This window comes from Ailuropoda melanoleuca, chromosome 13 (assembly GCF_002007445.2).
Source record: "Ailuropoda melanoleuca isolate Jingjing chromosome 13, ASM200744v2, whole genome shotgun sequence".
NCBI classification, from domain to species: Eukaryota; Metazoa; Chordata; class Mammalia; order Carnivora; family Ursidae; genus Ailuropoda; species Ailuropoda melanoleuca.
This window is the reverse complement of record NC_048230.1, coordinates 22,783,980-22,805,249: the sequence shown is the minus strand read 5'-3', so window position 1 is coordinate 22,805,249 and position 21,270 is coordinate 22,783,980. Positions and strand designations below refer to the sequence as shown.

At 53.9% G+C, this 21,270-nt stretch overlaps 2 protein-coding genes across 5 annotated transcripts; one reads left to right on the top strand and one right to left on the bottom strand.

Annotated features, from left to right (window-relative positions):
* Positions 1-117: 117 nt before the first annotated feature.
* PNPO (pyridoxamine 5'-phosphate oxidase) lies at positions 118-7,126 on the top strand. Of its 3 annotated transcripts, none has more exons than XM_034640614.1 (7): positions 118-397; positions 1,506-1,630; positions 3,042-3,141; positions 3,954-4,007; positions 4,233-4,361; positions 4,670-4,740; positions 6,568-7,126. In XM_034640614.1, the coding sequence occupies exons 1-7, from the start codon at positions 260-262 to the stop codon at positions 6,695-6,697; spliced, it is 747 nt and encodes a 248-aa protein (XP_034496505.1). In that variant the 5' UTR covers positions 118-259; the 3' UTR covers positions 6,698-7,126. The 3 variants fall into 3 exon arrangements, with proteins under 3 accessions (XP_034496505.1, XP_019652657.1, XP_002916860.1); XM_019797098.2 differs by having other exon boundaries at positions 6,228-7,126; XM_002916814.4 differs by lacking the exon at positions 6,568-7,126 and adding an exon at positions 4,972-6,171 and having other exon boundaries at positions 119-397.
* A 2,532-nt stretch (positions 7,127-9,658) lies between these two features.
* PRR15L (proline rich 15 like) lies at positions 9,659-15,442 on the bottom strand. 2 transcript variants are annotated; one of them, XM_002916815.4, is made up of 2 exons: positions 14,957-15,442; positions 9,659-10,859 (listed from the first exon to the last, which is right to left on the bottom strand). In XM_002916815.4, the coding sequence occupies exons 1-2, from the start codon at positions 15,017-15,019 to the stop codon at positions 10,527-10,529; spliced, it is 396 nt and encodes a 131-aa protein (XP_002916861.2). In that variant the 5' UTR covers positions 15,020-15,442; the 3' UTR covers positions 9,659-10,526. The 2 variants fall into 2 exon arrangements, with proteins under 2 accessions (XP_002916861.2, XP_019652611.1); XM_019797052.2 differs by lacking the exon at positions 14,957-15,442 and adding an exon at positions 14,475-14,640.
* Between the last annotated feature and the right edge of the window lie 5,828 nt (positions 15,443-21,270).

The following is a 21,270-nucleotide window of genomic DNA, read 5'->3' as shown; positions in this document are numbered from 1 at the left end:
GCCCATTGGCTGCTGGGTGCCTCTGTTCTCGCTCTAATTGGCCTCGCTCCCGGAAAACTCCAACCAATGGCCTTTCCGCGCCTCTCTCCCTCCTCCAACCCTGAGCTCCCATTGGCTCCGAGGACTTAGGACCCGTCAGCAGGGCCTGGCGACTGGCGAATTCTTCCGTCCCCCGGCTAAACTCCCGGGCTGAGAAACTGGTTCCGAACCCAACGGAACCCAGCGCTGGGCGACGCCGGGTCACGTGGCTGGCGGCCTCATGACGTGCGGGCTGCGAGGCGTCACCGTGACGTTCGGGCGACCTGGCGAGTGGCCCCGGTACCTCCACCACCTGTGCGGTGGCGGTGTCGTCATGGACCTGGGCCCGATGCGCAAGAGTTACCGCGGGGACCGAGAGGTGCGGCCACCCGGGCAGGGCCTCCCTCAGGGAGGGGTCCCGTAGTCATCCCGCGAGGGGAGGAATCCCACGGGGTGGGTTTGGGGTCACCCCCCCTAGGAGAAGGGGTTCAAAGACAACCAACGAGGGGAGGAGGAGCTTTGGGGAAACAAGGATGAAGAGAAGCTGCGGGTTGCGGTGGGCGAGAGCGCGAGCGCTGGAGGCGGCCCGGGCTGGGATCCTGCCGTTCACGGGGTGCATCACTTCGGGCAGTAACAACCTCTCTGGGCCTCAGTTTTCTCACCTGGGAAGTGAGTACCTAACTCGCAGGGATATTGTGGACTTTGATATTTGCAAAGTGCTTAGACCAGTGATAATCAGTGTCTAAATATTTGATAAGTAACATAAGGGGGAGGGGTACTGACTCACGGAGGGAGGGGAAGAGAAAGCTCCCAGATCTCACTGCCGTCAGCCCCTTCCCTTCCCTTTTGGAGAAGTTCTTTTCCTTTTCCCTCCTCAGAGGGGAAACCAACAGAACTGTTTTGGAATAGAGGCCTGGAGCTGCAGTTTCTAAGTCTAGTTGTGTGTGAGCATTTCCAGAAATACTTGTTAAACATGCAGTTTTTCATTGAACCTCGGAACTACTGAGGTTTTGTGGGGGTGGAGCCCAGGAGTGGCTTTTTTTTTTTTTTTAATGCTCCCCAGGTGATAGGTTTGACACTCATGACGTGAAACCCTGATTCATCCACTACTGTGGGACCTGGCAGCTTATGCCACGGTTTTATGCCTCTGTCCTCACCTGTAAAATAGAGCTAGCAGAACCTACTTCCTGGGTACTGTTTTTGTTACGAAAAGTGCCTGGAGGGGCGCCTGGGTGGCTCAGTCGGTTAATCGGCTGCCTTCCGCTCAGGTCATGATCCCAGCGTGCTGGGATTGAGCTCCGAGTTGGGCTCCGTGCTCAGTGGGGAAGTCTGCCTCTCCCTCTCCATCTGCCTCTCCCCCCTGCTCATGCTCTCTCTCGCTCTCTCTCAAATAAATAAAATCTTTAATTAAAAAAAAATGCCTGGCACAGTACCACATACACAGTAAGAATTATATGTGTTTATTTAATAAAACCCTCCTTTCCCAGGCATTTGAGGAGACTCATCTGACCTCCCTGGACCCCGTGAAGCAGTTTGCTGCCTGGTTTGAGGAGGCTGTTCAGTGTCCTGACATAGGAGAGGCCAATGCCATGTGTCTGGCTACCTGCACCAGGTGGGCGTAGCTGGAGGCCCGTCTGTGGGTGGGTACAGGTGAAGTAGGAAACTTAGGAAGCTCTCAACTTGATGGAATGCAAAGTTATGGTTATCGCTGGGTTACTAGTATGCTTTGTGGCCTCAGGCAAGTTACTTGTCCTCTCTGGGCCTCAGTGTCCTTACCTGTAAACCAAAGATCAGACTTCACTTAATTCCATTTCAGTAATAAAATGTAGTCCCTCATTCATCTCTGCCCCTGAGGCACTCACCCCCAACACCCTTGTCTCCCTCATCGCCCCATTTACCCAATTCCCATCTGTCCTTTAAGAGCTACGTCTCCTGGAACCTCTCCAGAAAGCTCTCTCCCTCTCCTGAAATCTAGCACAATGCTTGGTTGTATTATTTATTTGACAATCAATCATATACCCCTGAGACACCTCTTACATTAGCCTGTTATTCAGCTCTTGTTCCCCCTCATTAAAGTGAGTGTCTCAGTCGGTTTAAGCATCTGACTCTTGGTTTCGGCTCAGGTCATGATCTCAGGGTCCTGGGATCGAGCCCCGTGTCAGGCTCCCCGCTTAGCGGAGCGTCTGCTTCTCCCTCTCCCTCTGCCCCTCCCTGCCAAGCTCTTTGTGTGCGCACGCGCTCTCTGTCTCTCTCAAATAAATAAATGAAATCTTTAAAAAAAGGTGTGAGGCCTTGAAGGCAGGGCTCTGGTACTGTGCCCCTGGATATCCCCCAGAGCTCCGAGTGGAGGACCTGATGGAGCCACCCTTTCTGTGATGCTAAGCATTGACTGATTGCATTATTGTTGGTCACCGCCCTGAGAGCCTTGTTGGCCTGCTAGGGCTGCCGTAATGAAATACCACAGACTGGTAGGTGTAACCAACAGAGATTTATTTGTTCACAGTTCTGAAAGTAGGAGTCCAAGATCAAGGTGCTGTGAGAATTGGTTCCTAGTGAGGCCTCTCTTTCTGGCTTATAGATGGCCACCTTTTTGCTGTGTTCTCACATGGCCCTTCCATGGTGCGTGCGGTGGGAGCAGAGGTTGGGAGAGGGAGGGAGAAGGAGAGAGAGAGGTATCTTTCTGGATACCAGGCCTATTGGATTAGAGTCTCACCTTTATGACCTCATTTCATCTTAATTACCTCCCTAAAAGCTCTCTCCCCAAATACAGCCATATTGGGGGTTAGGGCTTCAACCTAGAATTTTAGGGAGACACAGCTCAGTCCATCATAGGTCCCAGGCAGTGATGTCATACCTGCACCTCTAGGACAAATCCCCAGGCGGGGGTGGGGTGGGGAATGGGTAGCCTGCATGCCCAGACAGCGCAGAATAAGGGGGCGCAGGTGTGGGGAGCGCCTGGGGAGAGGGGTGGCAGCAAGGACAGTGAAATGGGCTCTGACCACGCGCTCTGGTCTTCGCCCCAGAGACGGAAAGCCGTCTGCGCGCATGGTGCTGCTGAAGGGCTTCGGCAAGGATGGCTTCCGCTTCTTCACCAACTTCGAGAGTCGGAAGGGAAAAGAGCTGGTGAGGGGTCTGCAGGGGCCAGCCCTGGCTTCCTTCATCGCCCTCTGGTGCCACCCCCGCCCCGACCCACCTGCTGGCTGTGCCCAGGCACCGTCCTGCCTGCGGGCCTTGGCACTTGCCCTCTCTTGGCCGTGAATGAGTGCTCTCTGTGACCGCCCCACCTCTGTCATCTGCTTCCCTAAGTAGCTCCTGTCCCTTTGGCTCTCAGCCCCCGTGTTACCTCCTCGATCTCTATGCCACATCAGCCGCTCTTCACCTTCGTGGTAACTTGTAACTTTACTTTCTGCCTTTTTTTCAGTTTGTAACTGTGCATGTTTCCGTGATTGTGTGATTGATACTTGTCTCCTCTGCTAAACACCCAGTACGCTCTGTGGGGGCAGAGGCTGCATCCCTTGTGCCCCTGCTGTGGCCCCAGCACCTCTCCTGGTGTCAAGCCCAGAGCTGATACTTTGTGTGCATTCGATCCATGAATCCAGAGGACTGCCCAAGTCCACGCCGGCCACAGATGCATTTCTGAGGACTTGCAAATCTGTGGATGCGAGAAATGGCAAGCCTCCCTTTGGAGTCCACCCGGCTTAGGTTTTCAGCATGGCTCTCACACTTCCTGTGTGAACTTGGGCAGGTTCCTTAACCTCTCTGAGTCTGTCTCCACACCTGTAAAAGCAGGCATACCTTGGAGGGTTTAAATGAGATGTTACAGTGAATGCATCCCTGTGGGCCTTCACGCTTCAGCCTTCCTGCCTCTCTCTGCATGGTAGAGGTGTTCTCCCTGCCGTTGGGGTGGCCAACTGTGAATTCGCTCTCATTTCCAGGACTCCAATCCCTTTGCTTCCCTTGTCTTCTACTGGGAGCCCCTCAACCGGCAGGTGAGTGAGCATCCCCAGGACGGCCTGGGGCTCATCATGGATGAGCCTGGAGGTCCCCGGGCTCGGCAAACATCCTGCCTCTCAATTAGCTCTTAATGAGCAGGTCCAGCTGGAGCCGGCAGTGGTGGGGCAGTGGGGGAGGGGAGAAAGAGAGGAACGGGGCCTTTGTTGGTGGGGAGGGCAGATGGCGTTGAATGCCACCCAGCCAGGGCCCTCCGTGAGCAGGTGCGTGTGGAGGGCTCCGTCAAGAAGCTGCCCGAAGAGGAGGCTGAGTGCTACTTCCACTCCCGCCCCAAAAGCAGCCAAATCGGGGCTGTGGTCAGTCGCCAGAGTTCTGTGATCCCCGATCGGGAGGTGAGCTGGGGTCCTTCTTAGTTCTCTGGGTGGCAGGGGCCTTAGCTCGTCCCCAACAGCTGTCCCCAGAGGGTACCAGGGGCCCTCTGTCTCCAGCAGAATGAAAGGATGGTCTTCTGGGGAAGTAAGGATGGGGAGTGGGGAAATGGGCTTCCTTTGCCGGCCCCTCTGGTTGGACTGTGCTCCCAGAGGAGAGAGGCCAGCATCCCTTGCTCACCTGCGTCCCCAGTGCCCGGCACACAGCACATGCTTAGTCAGTGAATCACTGACTCGGTCCAGGCCTTCCTCTATTTCCTTCCCCTGGACAGTATCTGAGAAAGAAAAACGAGGAACTGGAGCAGCTCTACCGAGAACAAGAGGTGCCAAAGCCAGAGTACTGGTGAGTGATACCTCGTGGTTGTCCAGACAGGGGCACCAGAACTCTCATGTTTACTCAAAACCACTCTACCTGTGGGATTACAGATCTGCTCCTCCCACCCCCCACCAGGAATCCTTATTGGATTCATCCCTGCAACTTCCTTCAAGGGGCCCTAGGATGGGTTGGGATGGGGACCAGGGGGTGATGGGCTGGAAGAATGCAGAGTACCAAACCCACTGCTTCTCCTTGAAGGGGTGGCTATATCCTGTACCCGCGAGTGATGGAGTTCTGGCAAGGCCAAACCAACCGTCTGCATGACCGGATCATCTTTCGGCGGGGCCTTCCAGCGGGAGATTCCCCTTTGGGGCCCATGACCCACCGTGGGGAGGAAGACTGGCTGTATGAGAGACTTGCCCCCTGACTCCCCCTGACTCCCAATCCGCTGGTGTCAACTGGAGCTGGGGCCGGGTGCTAAGAGAAGGTGTGGGGTCGCCAGCGGGACCCTTCTGAACTCAGCCCGATTCCCTCCCCACCCCTTACATTTAAGGCGCTTCAGAGCTCAGGCTCCGAATTGTGTATTTTCAGTCGGCTCTCAGGTAGATATTCTAGTGGAGCGTAAACAGTGACGTCGAGAATCACAAATGGAAAAGAAAAATCCCATAATTATTTTCTTGACCTTGAATGTGATTTATTGGAATGGCTCCCTCTAGAGGTAGTAGCTGGTGTGATTCCCTTTTCTGGTGACACTGGGTGGGCCCCCCTGCGGCCTTGTCTGTTAGGGTGTGACTGAGTCATACTGCCCGAAGCTGACTGGTTCCAGCATTAGCACCTGAGCCAATCTAGCCGATCCTTTTTTCTTGTCAACAATTTGAAATTTGAAATGGAGAGACCCAGAGTATGACAGGCGTTGTAGCTAAGTCCTTAATGGCAGCCAAGAAGCAACAGCCCGCAGCTGCTACTCTTGTAGTTCCCTGAGTGACCTTGGATCCCTCCGTGCCACGTCTGGGCTGTGTAACTCCTCCTGCCTCAAAACACCCATTCTCCCTGTTTAAAAAAAAAAAAAAAGTTTTTGGCTTAAACTAGCCAGAATCAATTTCTATTGCTTGCAACTAAAGGAAACTTCATGAACTTACTAATAGGATATTTTTATAGCCCTGTACCCTACTGATATCTGCCTCCCGGTATCTGAGGCACAGCAGTGTGGAAAAGAGATTAAATGTGTTCTCTGCAGCTCCAAAGGACCCAGAGGTGGGAGTTGCATGGACGTGGGTTGCCTCTCTCAGTTTGGGGAGAGACTTCAGACAACTAGGACTGCCTAAGAGGGAGTGGGCTGTTAGGTAGCAAGTGTCTCTAGAAGCACTCGATCCTGTGTAGTCAGGAGTTTTATAGAAGGGAATCCTGTGCTGGTTACCTGTGAGCCAGGCAGATTTCAATAAAGCTTTACTTTCCATGTTTGTTTCTGAGACCTACATATGTGTGTATATACACATATATATTTCATTTTCCAGGTATAAAACTGTTACAGAGATAACCTTTCTGACTCCTCACGCATCCCCTTCACCTACTTCCCCACCTCTGTGGACGATGACTGCTAGACACTGGTTTTCATCCATGCTGGAATTACCCAGGGAACTTTAATCACACGTGATTTCACTGGTCTGAGTGAGGTCTGAATTTTGGGCAACTTAAAAGCTCCCCCGGGGAATTCTGTGCAACCAAAAGTTGAGACCCCCTGGTTTAGATCCTTGCTACTCGTTGTGGGCCACAGACCAGCAGCAGCACCACCTGGGAGCCCCCCTCAGACCCATGAATCCCATTCTGCATTTAATAAGCCCCCCACCCCCCCAGTGACCGGATGTGGTGTCCCCAACTCCACCAACGAACGACCTGCCACCCTCACCGTTGGATTCTTCATCAAGCCTGGGCTGAGGCCTATGCTGAGCTGTATTGGCACACTTCTCGAGCACAAGTCTGGTGACCAAGGACAACTTGAATGAATGGCCTACAGGCTGTGGAGGGGAGCCAGGCTGGGTAAATGTTTGCTGTGACTAAGCCAGAATCCGAGAACTATTATTTGTACGTGTTGGCGTGGAACTTGCCAACTCTGTAAACTGTTTCATTCCACCGTGTGGGCGTGTGCAGTGCTTCAGTCTGCCATGTACAGGCTCCTCCAAGGGCGGCCAGCTCGGGCTTGATTCCTCTCTTAAGCCCGAGCGCAGGAGAACATGATGCTGACCCTGTGGCCACCAAAGGAGAGGGTGCTGGGGTGCCCTTCTCTACCTTGTCCTGTTACTGGGACTCTGTATCCCCCACCCCCTAGCTCTTGAGCCTGGGTTCAGCTGTTCTTTCCTGTTCTTTCACAATCACTGTGCCAAGTCTGTAATAAAAATTCGTCAGCCATGTGTGATATTAATGTTCAACCTGGCCTGATCGCATCCTCCCATCCCCCACCAGCCCAGGAAGGAGGGAAGTTGGGGGTTTAAGGGACCCCTCCCACCCCTCTCCCTTGAGGTTGGGTGGCCAGCAGGGGGAGCCCGCCGCCCAGGGTTGGCCCCTCCTGGGCAGTGCAGGCCAGTTGGAGCCGGCCCCTCCTGCCTCCCCCTTACCCCGGTTGGGTCGTGTCCCAGTGAAACTGTGGTTGATAACCCGTAGCCTCAGCTCCTGCCCATATTTGCACTCTCGGTACCCCCTCCTCTGGCCTCGTGAAAGCTTGCAGCTGCCTCCCTCTGACTCCCTGGCCAGCCGGAGTTCCCTTTGGCTTTTAGCGCACAGCCACCCCCTGCCCCAGCTTAGGGATACACGTGGGGTTTCCTTGGAGGATTCCTGCGGACATCACTTAGAGGGTGGAGCAGGATCTCACGCACCAGGCAGAGGGGCTGTGGACCCTCTCACCTGGGGGGGTAATGGTGGCCATGCGGTGCCAGTGTTGGGTAGAAGCAGGGCTTAGTGGCCCAGGGCCCAGCCTCATGCCCAGCCCCCACCTCCCTGAAGCAATTTCAGGATGGGCTGAAGTGGCAGACCCCTCTGGTCTGGTGTCTCAGAGGACACTCGGCCTCTGAGCTGGGTAGCTTTCCCCCATCGGTGCCAGAATCAGGATTCCAAGCCCCGGGCATTACCCTCTGCCACCCTACCTCACCTTCCGCAGAAGGTGACTGGACTCCCTTCTTTGCCCTGAGTCTCAGTTTCCCATCCCCCAAGCAGAGGCAAATCAAGAGTGGAGAGGGCTGTGGGCAGCAGTCAGGTGCACAGGCCAGCTCTGGCTTCAGTCCCAGCTCCACCATGGCAAGCAAGTGGCTTCACTTCTCAGCCTCAACTAACTCAGATGGAAAATGGGGATAAGGACAGCTCCTGCCTCAGGTGACGAAGGGATTGACCAAGGAACCTCATGGAGTACTTGCCACAGGGCCTGGTCCATTGTAAGCTCTCTGTAAATACTAGCTATTCACGGTGGACAGGCCTAGAGTATGGGGGAAGTCAGCTCCTCCATGAGGCACTTCACAGATTGGGTAATCAGACGGACCCTAGAAAGTTCTATGTAGTGGGAGGAATAGGGGAAGAGACCTTGGGGAAGGCAGCACACCCAAACCAGCCTGCCTTCCCTCCCACTAGCTCCTGGTGTCCCTCACTCATCCTCAGAGTTCCCCCTGGCCTGGGTGAGGCCACCCAACAAAGGACCCCTTGTATGGATCTGTTTGTTTTGGTAATAAATTTCCTGAGCAACACTCCCTGGGGTGGAGTGGCCCAACAGTCTGCAAGGAACTGACCTGGAGGCTGCAGGACCACATTGTTCAGTGGCCACCTCAGTCTCTCCCTGTTCCCACCAAGAGCTCCACGGATGGGTCCAATTTTTTCTAGCTCCCAGCTCCTGGGGCTTGAGAAAGATCTGGATCTAACAGCACAGGGAGCACACTCTTTCCTCTTCCTTAAACAGAAGCTGTGGGTTATGGTGGAGCTCCTTAATGAAGGAAGGGGGAGGAAACCAATACTGAGCACCTACTATAGGACTACTTAAGGGGCACTGAATACTGACCATTCCCATGAAATAGATATTATTACAGAAGAGGAACCCGAGGTTCAGAGAACATTTTTAAAAAGTATTCCCCCAGGGGGCGCCTGGGTGGCACAGCGGTTAAGCGTCTGCCTTCGGCTCAGGGCGTGATCCCGGCGTTATGGGATCGAGCCCCATATCGGGCTCCTCTGCTATGAGCCTGCTTCTTCCTCTCCCACTCCCCCTGCTTGTGTTCCCTCTCTTGCTGGATGTCTCTGTCTCTGTTGAATAAATAAATAAAATCTTTAAAAAAAAAAAAAGTATTCCCCCAGATCACTCAGTTACTAAGCGGTGGAATGAGAATTTGAGTCCTGATCCTAAACCAAACCCCCACCACTGTGGGGTCAGTCACCAAAGGTCTCCTCCACTCTCTTAGAGCCCCTGATGGTTTCTCTGTTGACCACTGAGCTGAAACTAGCCTTTTCCTTTGCTATATTTTCATACTGATGACCCCTTTTCTTTTTTAATAAAAAAGATCTTATTTTTAAGTCGTCTATAGACCCAACGTGGGGCTCGAACTTAAAGCCCCCAGATCAAGAGTTACATGGTCTGGGGCGCCTGGGTGGCACAGCGGTTAAGCGTCTGCCTTCGGCTCAGGGCGTGATCCCGGCGTTCCGGGCGAGCCCCACATCAGGCTCCTCTGCTATGAGCCTGCTTCTTCCTCTCCCACTCCCCCTGCTTGTGTTCCCTTTCTCGCTGGCTGTCTCTCTGTCGAATAAATAAATAAAATCTTTAAAAAAAAAAAAAAAAAGAGTCACATGGTCTACCGACTGAGCCAGCCAGGCGCCCCCTGATGCTTGAAAGGAACCCTGAGCACTTCACTTCCATGCAGGGAGTAAAGGCATGAGAAACAGTCCTCAGGAAATGTGAGACGGAAGCATACATAGGTTCTCTGCTTTTACAGCATTGTTTATTACAAAGAGAGAAACCTACAATTATTTTTTTAAACAAAATTCAAGGCTCCAGGACTCATCTCTGGGGCTTGTCCTTCTTAAATACCAGTAGGAGGGGAGAAGAGAGCTGGCTGCTTTTAGCTCCTACCAGAGCTTCCCTACCCGCTCCCCGAATTTGGACCCATGAGCCAGTGCATTGTCGCTTTGAGGATGTGTGCAGCAACCCGTGGGGTCCCTCACCTGGCCTTCTGCAGCACACCCTCCCCACCCCCCAATGCCCCCACCCCCAGAGTACCAGCGTCCTCCCCTCCCTGCACACCTGGGGGCAAAGTTCCAGGAAGTTTCTCTCTTGTGGTAGGAGGTGAGCTCAAATTCAGGGTCTCCGCCTCCTCCGGCTCCAGGAAACCACCCCGTCACGTGGCTTCTGGAAAAGTCACGCTCAGAATTGGTCCAGGCAACAGTTGCGGGTAGAGAAAGTAGAGGGAGCAGCAATCGAAACTCACCCTCGACCCTGTACCCCTGGAGGAGGTGAAGTCTGTCCCCTCCTCTCTCTGATCCTCGCCCATGTCCTAGGCCGGATCTGCTACTGCTTTGAGGAGGGCCGTCCTTCCTGGGTGGGATTTCTCATCCTTGGACTGGAGTGCCTTTGTCTGTGCTGGGGAAGGAGGGAGGACCCCGGGAGAACCCAAACCTTCCAGAAAGCTGGGACACATAAATACAACCCTAAAACCAGACATTTCCTGCCAGCAGGCGTCAGCTGCCCCCACGGCGTCCGTGGTGGCCGAGGAGGCGGGCGTGGCAAGCTCCTGTCTCAGATCCGGCTGACGGCAGGAGCAGGGAGGTGCTAGCATCCTCCTTGGCCCCCTTCACTGTCCTTTGCCCTCCCTGTCGTCAAAGAGGTTGGGGTTCTCTGCCAACGTGGCCCGGACTTTCTTCTTCTCCTTGAAGCGGCCTGAATTGGAGACTTTGACGTGCTTGCCCTTTGTGTTCTTGTCCACAATCTTCTCCAGGCGGGTGTTAAAGTTGTCGTTGGGGCCCCCGCCCTCGGGCCGAGAGGGCTCCGTGCTGCCCTCCGTTTGAGCATAGGTGTCGGGGATCTCATATAGCACCTTGGGGGTGGATTTCTTTTTCCGGAGGAAGGTCAGCTTCCACCAGCCGACTTCGGTCATGGTGGTCCCCGGAGCCGAGGGTGGGGCGTTCTGCAGGAGCAGGGTGGGACAGTGAAAGGGGTCAGTGGGGACAAGGGGGGTGCCTTGGAGCAGCCCTCTCTAAACTCCTAATCATAGGCTATTTTAAGAGTCCAGGCCTGGGAGGATTGAAGGTGGGGCCGAATGAACCCAGGGTTCGGGTAAGCACCACAATACAAGAAGAGAGGGGTCTGGGGAACGGGTGGCTGCCTTCGGATGGACAGAAACACCCTGTGCATTTTGTTTAGAATTCACTACCAAGTAAATAGGATTTATGATTTGGAGAGTAATTTGGACTTCCCAGTGGGGACCAACAGGGGTGAAGGAGCTGTTGTGTGTGTGTGTTTCTAGGTTGGAGGAGCCTCAGGCTGGGCCTGGGAAAGTCCTGGGGACTGTCGCAGCCTCGTGACCTCTAGCAAGTTACTCCTCTGGACCTCAGTGGCCTCACCTGTCCCTTCCAGCCCTAACATTTAGCACTAACATTAACCCCCAGCCTCAGAGGGAGGCATGCTTTGCAAAGTAACACACGAGAACGGCAATAATTACTGAGGGATGGCTCCTTCCCCACCCCCGACCCCGGCTTCCATGAGGACAGGAGTTTGCAGAGGAGCTGAAAACCTGGAAGGAGGTTTGGTGGGGTCACAAGGTCCCCGTGAGATAAGGTGATCCCAGACCACACTCTCCACAAGGTACCCAACGGATGTGGGGCTTGGGAGCTGACATCCAGGCTTCTCCGCTGACAAGAGACGAGCCCTGGCGTGATGTGTCCCGATGCAGAGGTGGCCTCATCTTTTACTCGTTTCCAGAAAGGTGCTGTCTGAGCTAGTGGGAGCTCTAGGAGATGAGGTTGCCTGGACATGGTTGCCAGGTGGGACTTGTAAGAAGGAAGAAGGAGACAGCAGACGGGAGGAGTTCCAAGCAGCAGAAGGGCAGGCAGAGGGATGAGGAATCAACACATCTCTGGGCCTGGAGAGAGCGGTGGTCTGGTTCTCAGGACCCTGCATGTGGCTGGGAAGGGTCCTGGGGAGGGGGGAGTAGCCACCATACATCAGAAAGCTAGATGGTCAGGTGGCCCGAGCACAGGGGAATAGATCACCTCCTTTTAAAAACTGATGGTCTTAGCTATATTTTCTAAAAAGACAGAAGGAAATACGACAAATGATGAATAGTGGTTTTCTTTATGGAGAAGGAATGTTTTCTCCCGGTATTTCTGATTTCTAGATATTCCATATCTAGATGGATTTTTTTTTTTTTTAAGAGAGGGAGCATATCAAATTTGGGGGAAATGAAAGCAGGATGCTGACCTAGGCTTGGAATGGATGAGTGCCCGCCTCCGTGGGCCCCTTGCTGCTGTTGTCCCCTGTCCCTCCATATACTCGGCCCCATGCCCAGAGCGCAGGCCTGATGGATTCCTTCCTGCCTCTTTGTCTAGGAAGCAGACCCTACATTGCCAGCTCTGTCCCTCTAGCTGAGTTCAAGCAGCAGGAGAAGCCCAGGGGAGATCTTGTGCAGCTCCCACTTAGAAAATGAAGGAGGGGGTGAGAGCAGCCGGGTAAATACTTTCAGGGCATCCCGGAGAGGCGAGCGCACGATGGGGACAGCCTGAGAGGTTTGCTTTGGCAGCTTGCCCCAGCTGGGCTTAGCACAACCTTGCACAGAACTTGGTGTTCCAGAATGGGTTTCTGGAAGGAGTTGTGGGGAGGGCACTGGCTTGGCCCGTGGGTGCCCCACTCGCCACCTGGTCTGGGGCAAGGCCCATGACCCCACCACCGCCCATCCGGGGTTGCCAAGGAACTCGGGAGTACAGGATCCAGCATCTGAGCTGACAGTAACCATCTGACTGCCCACCTCCTTGAGCTCAGTCCTTCTGCCCGTGCGGTGGCCACACACGGGCTTTCGTGGGTGCCGCAAATCGGCATCCACAGGGCTTAACTCTCCTTGGAATGAAGGAAGTGACGGATCACAAGGAACTTATCAGTAAACCACAGAGAAACGGAAATAGCCCTCGGACCCTGCCCGGAGGGCCTCCACCAAGGCATGAAGGCATCTGTTGGCCTTGAACTCTGGTCTAAGCTGCCGTTTGCTGTCCCTTCTGTCCCAGAGGACCTACGAGCTTTGGTAAGAAGTGTTTGCCCCTTTTCGGCAAGACTATGAAAGACATATGGAAGTCTGAACAGAACAGATGAGTTAGAGGACTATTCTAAGAACCATAAGATTCTTTCAAGTAGTGAGCCACCCCAACGTACTATAAAATCTGATTTGCTTTACATCGAAAAAGTGCTGTGATATCAAAGCTATCGAAAGTTGAAAAGAGTGGTATACCTACAGCCGCACCCCAAGCCGAATCACAGAGCGCGGGAGGGAGCTGGGGGCAGAGGCGCACTTGGGATTTCAAGCAGACCCAGCATTTAGTGACATGTGGTGGGCCACACAGTCAGCCGTGCAGGGCTCTTAGCTGGCCAAGCTGAGGGCTGAGCCCTTGCCCTGGGGCCCTGCAATCCGCCAGGAGTATAGAAATCAGCCCTGAGGGTGTTAACTACACCTCTGCTGTTTACACAGCTTGGAGCCCACAAAGGGCCTCGTGGGACAGCCTGCCGCCCTGGCTGAGTTCTGTGAACTGCTCTAAGGGCCTTGTCCAGACTGGGCCGGGACCCTTCAGAGCTGGAATGAGTCAACCATTGACTCTGTTGGAAGTGGAAGGGTGGAGGGGAGTTGAGGAAGCAAGTCAGCTCTGGGCTTTAAGACGACACCCGGAACCCCCCAGCCCATAGCCCTCTGCAGGGCCCCTGATGGCACTTCTCCATTCTGGATAAGACTGGGGTACCCTGCAGAGGAACAGGGAGACGTTCCTACCAGATAGCCAGAAACATCCTCCAGGCTGGGGGCTAGACTCCAGCTTAGCAAGCGTTAATGGAGAACTGCTCCGGACTGAAACTTTCCCAGAAAGAGCTCTGCTGGAGGCCTGGATGGACTCCAAGAGCCAGTGGGATGAGTCTGCCTTTTGCCTGCCCACCTAGGGAGAGATGGGAGCCGGCCTGCCTGGGTTCCCCTTCCCAGTTAGGCTTGTTAGCCACGGAGGCAGAACTGGGTGCCCTGACTGGGTTCCGTGCCTTGGTTTCCCCACCCGCTCACCCTCTGCCTGTACCTGCAATCCTGACTGCTCCGGGCTGGAGGCGAGACCTTCCTTAGAGAAGGAGCTGAGCGTGGCAGCTGCCCAGGTGGGAGACTGGGAGAGGTAGGGGTGCCTCCAGGGTGCCACGCCAGGCAAGGGTCAGGCCAGAAGAGCTGGGTGGGAGCAGTGCACGGCAGGTGCAAGAGAAACAGGTGCAAGAGCGGTACCTGCCCCACTGCGGCTCCAGGAGTCAAGGTGAACCTGAAACCTAGCCCCTCCCGGCTAAGTAAACAGAAGCAGAGGCCGGATCGGGCTGATGAATATTCATTACCCCAGAAATCCAATCCCAGGGCCCCTGCACCCACCCAGAAGCTAGGGTCCTCTAGGGATCGCCTCTGCAGGAAGAGGAAACCCCAAGGGAAGTCTGGGGCAGGAGAAACAAGGGAGCCTCTCTCCTGTTTCCCCACTCCATGGGCCTGGTTGCACCCCCTAGCCGTAGTCAAGGTCACTCTCACCCATTTCATGCCCCGAAGAGGCTCAGACCCTCTCCAGCACAGTACGTGCCCGGACGTTGCCCCAGGCACAACCGGGAAAGGGTTAAGCGCCGCTGCTCCCGTTGCCCAGGCGGGACAGGGTGCACCCCAGCTCCTTTGAACTCCTGAGTCGAAACCAGTCCCTGGTTAAACTGGTTGGCAGACCGGTTCCCAGACTGTCCGCTCCACCCCAAAAGCTCAGGCGGGCACAGGGTGGGGGACTGTGGTTCCCTCCTGACCTCTAAGGCCCCTCCTCAAGATGGGGAGGTGGGGTAGTCACTGGCCCTGTCTTGGGCCAGCCTTTCTAGACCCAACCACACCAGTACAAGGGCAGAGGGGCAGGGGGGCAGTTGTATTTGTGAGGTGGGAAGAGGAGGGAAGGCAGAGTGTGTGTGAACAGGGGGTGACGTCACTGACCGCCCCTCCTGCAAACCTGTGAGGCGTCCAGCCTGGGCTGCCCTTACCTCCGTGCCTCCGAGCCTCAGAGGAGAAGATGATTCTGCAGCTACCCTAGGTGGCCTGTTCATGTTGGCATTCTCTCTCCCCCAGGACAGGCATTTGCTGCTCCGTCAGGGTCCCCGCAGCTGCCTGTCCCAGGGCTGCCCAGCTTCACTGCTCCGTCTGCCCACCCAGCTACCTTCCTCCAAGGACTGAGTGGGGATGTGCCAGGCTCTGAGCGAGGCACTGGGTGAAAAGGCAGACGAGACGATTCCCCGTTTCCTTGGGCTCCTCCTCCCCTCAGCCAACTCCCAGACTAACCAACTCTCAAACCTGCCCTACCATTTCCAGCCCTGCTTCTACTCGGTTCGGTTTCTCATGGCCTTGTGAGTTCGTATTCCCCTCCTTCCTAAATAGCTCCCCTTACCCCTAGGCCTCGAGTGGATAGTCCTTCAAAACCCCCCCATGGCCCACAGTGGAACCCAGTGGGCCTGGCCCTCTTAGGATGGGCCTCTCCCAACCCTCCATGAATACTCTCACTAGTCCCTTTCTCTGCCTACCTTCCTGGGCGCAGAAGCTGTCTGGGAGGGTGAGATTAGGAGTGCATGCTGCGCTCTTGGTCAGGAATGGCCTCCTGGGTAAACCAAGACAAACTCCTATTCATCCCTCAAGACCCGAATTCATTATTATGCCTCCTATGCCACCAGAAATTGTTTTGGTCCACCCTGGAGAAGATGTCCCAGTGAGTTGACTCATATGCTTCTATTTAAATGATATATACCAGAATTGATTATATATGTGCATGTGCACACACATATATACATACATAGTATTGTAATGATCTAGTCATATATTTGGCTCCCTTAGAGAATTTTAGTTCTTTGATTTTAGCCAAGAATTATCTACCACTGGGGCACCTGGGTGGCTCAGTCGTTGAGCGTCTGCCTTCGGCTCAGGGCGTGATCCCGGCATTCTGGGATTGAGCCCCACATCGGGCTCCTCCATTGGGAGCCTGCTTCTTCCCCTCCCACTCCCCCTGCTTGTGTTCCCTCTCTCGCTGGCTGTCTCTCTCTGTGTGTCAAATAAATAAATAAAATCTTTAAAAAAAAAAAAAGAATTATCTACCACTGATACAGACCTGACATAACAGGGTCTTAAGACAAGCTTTACAACACTACACAAATGAGAAATAGAAATCCTGTCTTTACCCTAAGAAATTCTTTTTTTTTTTTTTAAAGATTTATTTATTTATTCAACAGAGATAGAGACAGCCAGCGAGAGAGGGAACACAAGCAGGGGGAGTGGGAGAGGAAGAAGCAGGCTCACAGTCCAAGAGCCTGATGTGGGGCTCGATCTCATAACGCCGAGATCACGCCCTGAGCCGAAGGCAGACGCTTAACCGCTGTGCCACCCAGGCGCCCCTACCCTAAGAAATTCTTAATCTAGCTTGTTGCTCATGTCCCACTCTTCCTGGGTCAGGTAAATGCGAGAGAAAATCCATTTATTTTACTTGTTGTGATCTCAGCTACAGCAGGCTTGCTGTTAATCATCATTTTTTCCAGGGGTTTATGTGAATTAAGGATAGCTTGAGTCCTACATTTGGTGTGAAGATTATTTAAAAATAATATCTTAAAAAAAAAAAAAAAAGACTTATACATGGTTGTCCCAGGACAGTGCCCACAGATTTCTAGATCTGTTACTTTCTCTGAAAGCCCCATCTTTTTGAGAGCGGATGCCCAGTCTAGAAGATACCAGAAGAGGCTAAACATTCATCCCAGCCCAGGTGTTAGGAAGAGACTGGAGAGATAGTGGGACGGGCCCCAGCCTGGGGTAGAGTAACAAAGAGTCAGACAATTCCATGTGCATTAGAAGGACTCCTACTGGAGGCACTCATTCCCCCTCCCAGACTCCAAAATCTAGGCCTTTCTGCTGCCTGGGACTCGAGGGGCCAGAATCCTGTTCTCTGACCCCCACCCTGGAGAAGGCACCCCAGTAAGAACTGCAGTGGGCCGGATTCGGTGGATACCCACCTGTGGCCGGCCACTGGAGAAGGCCACCAGAACCACGTGCAGGGTGTGGAGGCTCTGGCCTACCCTCCTGAGAGGGACCAGCCTGGGAAGTCAGGCCCAACCCTTGGCCTTCAGGAGATTTATTTCTGGGAAGAGCAGTGCTGGGAGGGGAGTTTGAGATAAGGCTATAAACTGTGAATATCTTTTAAACAGCTTGCTTTATTGCTTTATATATTTTTTTAACCTTTAAATGCCCCTCCTTAGGGACGCCTGGGTGTCTCAGTCCGTTGAGCTGCTGACTTTTGATTCCGGCTCAGGTCGCGGTCTCGGGGCTGTGGGATCGGGCCCCGTATTGGGCTCCACGCTCAGTGCAGGGTCTGCTTGAAAGTCTCTCTCTCTCCCTCTTCCCCTGCCCTCCCTTTCCCCCGCTTGCTCTCACATGCTTTCTCGCTAAAATAAATAGATAAAAACTTTCAAAATAAATAATACATAAAATGCACCTTCAAGGTGCATTTTAGGTTCATGTATGATATTCCATATACAAACATGCAACGGGCGTATCTTCGGAAATTTGTCCTTGTTGAGTGAAGCAAGTAAAATACACCTAGGGAGCCCCTAGGGCCTTGATGCCCTATTGTGACACAAAGACACATGGCCCCATTGGATTACAGGTGCAAGCAGTTCAGGGGGACTGGTTCTAAGTCCTGAGCTGTAGAAGGAGGGATGCAGAAAAGAGCTGGGGAAGATATAGCCCTCCTCCTAGACCAAGTGACCCCGGTCCCCACTCATTACTAAATACCTGCCTGCACACACCACACCTCTTATTCCCATTAAAGCACCATTAAAGCACCTGGCATTCCGTGTCAGGTGTCATACAGGTGCTGCGGGTGCCGGGTTGAGTGCCCTGTCCTCCCTGCCTGCAAGGTGCTCACAGACTAGCTATGGAGACAGACTGAAGAAAAACCACCCAGAAACTACACTACACACACCAAGAGGCCCAGCCGAGGCTGCTGAGTTTCCAGGGCTTTCAGCCCAGCAGGCAGATACACCATACACACACACACGCACGTGTGCACACACACACACCCCCTCAGTCAGTATGGCTGTGAGCGAAAACACAGACCATAAAGTAATAAACCTATGGAGGATAAAATAAATGGATTCTTTGAATGTCAAGGGTAAGTAAGCCTTTTTATGGCTATTGTAGAAAGATAAGTAATGGGTGTTCTTGCCCAGAATGAGGGGTGGTAAGAAAGAACTTTGGAACGGGACATGGACTGCAAGGGGTGGGGGAGGGTTCTAAGTATCTGGCACAAGAACAGGGGAGAAAGTGGGAATCAGGCTGAAGAGGAGGGAGGACGAGACCCGAGACCCAAGACTCAGGGCTGAGGTGGCTGGGTGGAGTGAACCGGGTAGGCAGGGCTGCGGGAGAAGCCACATCCCCTAGAGAACAAGAATGCAGGCTGGGGAGCCGGACAGGCCTGGGTTTGAATCCCACCCCCCCCAACTACCAGCTGTATGGTCTTCGACAAGTTACTGAACTTAGCTTTGGCTCCCTTACCTTTTAAACTCTGGCTCAGTACTCACATTATACGATTGTTGCAAGGATCAAATTAGATAAGGCTTGTAAAACGTTTAGGTCTACACGGCACGTGGCACACGGTTATCAGGGCGCAAGGAAGCTAACAACAACAACAGAGGGATAGTCAGGCAGCCTGCACATACAACACCCTGGGGCTCTGCGCTTTCCTGTCCAAAACTGCCACCGGCCTGCTGTGTCCTTCTCCACTTCCCTCAACGTGCTGCCCTTACCCCAGTGTCCCGTCTGCTAAATCAGCAGAGAATTGTGAGAATCAGTCAGAAGCATCCCACACTTGTCACCTTCCAACAGCTGGCAGCCCCAAGCACCTGATGCCCTGGAGACCAGACCACTGATGTGCTTCCCTGCCCATAGGCCCCCTGAGGTTCCCTCTCGCCTTGGAAAAGGACAAACAATTGCAGAGTGCTGCCCGGAGCCCACACTCGCATGCTCTCTGGGGCAGCCACCCTAAGCTGAGGCCAGCAGCGAGGCACAACTATTCTCAAACATCCTTCTGTTACACATGAGTCACCCTGGGGCCCTGTGGGTGGGGTGACGTGCTGGTGGTCTCTGCCTCCACCAACTCACCCTGCCCTGCTCTGCCCCACCTGTTGGTTCAAGGAGGAGGGATGCACCTTGAGGGTGGGGCAGGGCCTGCTTCTTGGGATGTCCCAGGGAGCCAGGAACACATAGTTGGAGCCCAGTGAAGTGTTTGTTTAATCACAGGGGAGCCCCAGCAATTCTTCCAGCCTGAGTCAAGACTCTGAGATGGGAGCCAAATTCCCATGAGAGAGCTCTGAAGAGGCCCCTACTTCTACCCTATGAGCCATTTCCAGGGAAGTCTTTCAACCCACTTTATAATAATGACGATTAATGTCTCTCTCTCTCTCTCTCTCTCTCTCTCTCTCACACACACACACACACACACGAGTCTACAAAGCATGACAGATACATTAAAGCATGTTGTAAACTGTAAAGAGTTATATACATCCAGTTTGTTTATTTATTTAAGCCTATGAACAGAAATACCAAGATAATCAGGATAGGTGCTATCTCTACGTTGAGGAAACTGGCTGGCAGAGAGGTTATGGTAACAGTCCAAGATCTCACTGGGCAGAAATCTAGGTCTTCTCACTCTGTACCACACCACCCAGATCAATAACAAATTTACTGGGTCCCAAGTGCTGTGCTGGGGCAGAGGTGGGGGGGTCCTTTAGAAAGAACCAGGAGGAGCCTCTGGGAGGAGCTAACACCCTGGAAGGGGAAGGGCCCCAAATGGCATATTTGGCCCTGTGAGATCCCTGGTGATCTATCCTTGGCCCACCCAGTCTCCTCACTCCTGCCATTTCTTGCCCAGTCTCATGCCCTCCCTCAGCTTCAGCTACTGCGTGGACAGATCAATCAGTCGGCCTGTGGCTCTCCAAAGCTGCATGCCTAGCCACAGGGCTCCCCTGAACTCCAAAGCTATAGACCCAAGTGCCTCCTGCATACTTTTCATGCGGGGGCCTCCCAGCACCACTATTCAGGTAAGTTCAAAGCCAAGAACCCCTCCTCCCCAATACCTGCTCAGCATCCTGTATCCCTGTCACAGGTGGTGACACTCCCCACCCCACACACCTAGGTTTCATCCTTGCTGTCTATCTCCCCCATCCACACGGCCATTTGATGGCCAAGTTCTGTCCATTTCCCTCTAAAACATCTCTCAAATGCAGCCCTTCCCCTCCTCCTCATGTCTTGTCCCAGCTCAGGCCCTAATCTCTGCATAATAACCTCCTGACAGTCTCCCCGTCTCCAGTCTTATCTCCCATGAATCAGTGCTCCTTGCAGTCAATCTGAATCGGTCCCTCCCTGCTTCAGCCCATCAAACCCTCCATTGGTCCCTCTCTGTCTGCAAAGGTTAAGTCCAAGTTCCTTAAGGAGGCTCCTCCGTGTGATATGACCTTTCCACCTTTATAGTCTCCTCACTGGCCACTCCTTGCCTCCAACCTTTTACTGCACAGGGACTGGCCAGCCTTCGTGGCCCCCGGCATCACCAGTGTAAGACCTGCCCAAGTGCCTTCTTGAAATTCTTCCTTCTTTTTTTTTTTTTTTTCTTTAACAAGGGGCCCTGCATTTTCATTTTGCCCCACCAGTTATGTTTCCGGTCCTGCCTGCCTGTTGTTCCTTGCACCCCTCTTGCGGTTTGTGGCCTCCAAAGCTTTGTCTATGCGGTCTCCTCCACCTGGGACACCCCTCCCCACATACCACTCTTTCTGCAGCTCTTCCTTTAAGACTCAGTTTAGGTGTAATCTTTGGGATGCCTCCTTCCCCTTCCCTAATCACCCAGCACGTAGCAGGTGCTCAACACGCGTCTATCAGATAAACTGAATGGGAAGGCAAAGTGTGACAAGAGCCACAAGAGACCTACAAACTACAACAGACGGTAAAGCGAGGCAAGGCGGGAAGGAGGCATTTCTAACGGCCTCCGGGTCGCCAGAGTCGGCGCTAGGACCCTCTCGGCTGGACCGGTAATCCCTGCCCCGAAGGCTCCTCGCCCACCTGTCAGGAAGCGGCGGGAACAAGCTCTCGGGCGCCGCCTGCCGCGACCTCGCCGCCCCTGCAGCTTTTTCTCGGAGCCCCCCCCCCTCTTCAGCCCTGAGCCCGCCTCGCGTCTCCCATTGGCTGTCTCCCGTTCTCCCGCCCCTCCCGGGCTCAGCCATTCGGAGCCCCGAGGTGGGTGGGGCTTGTGGCCAGGGGTGGAGCGCGCAGCCCG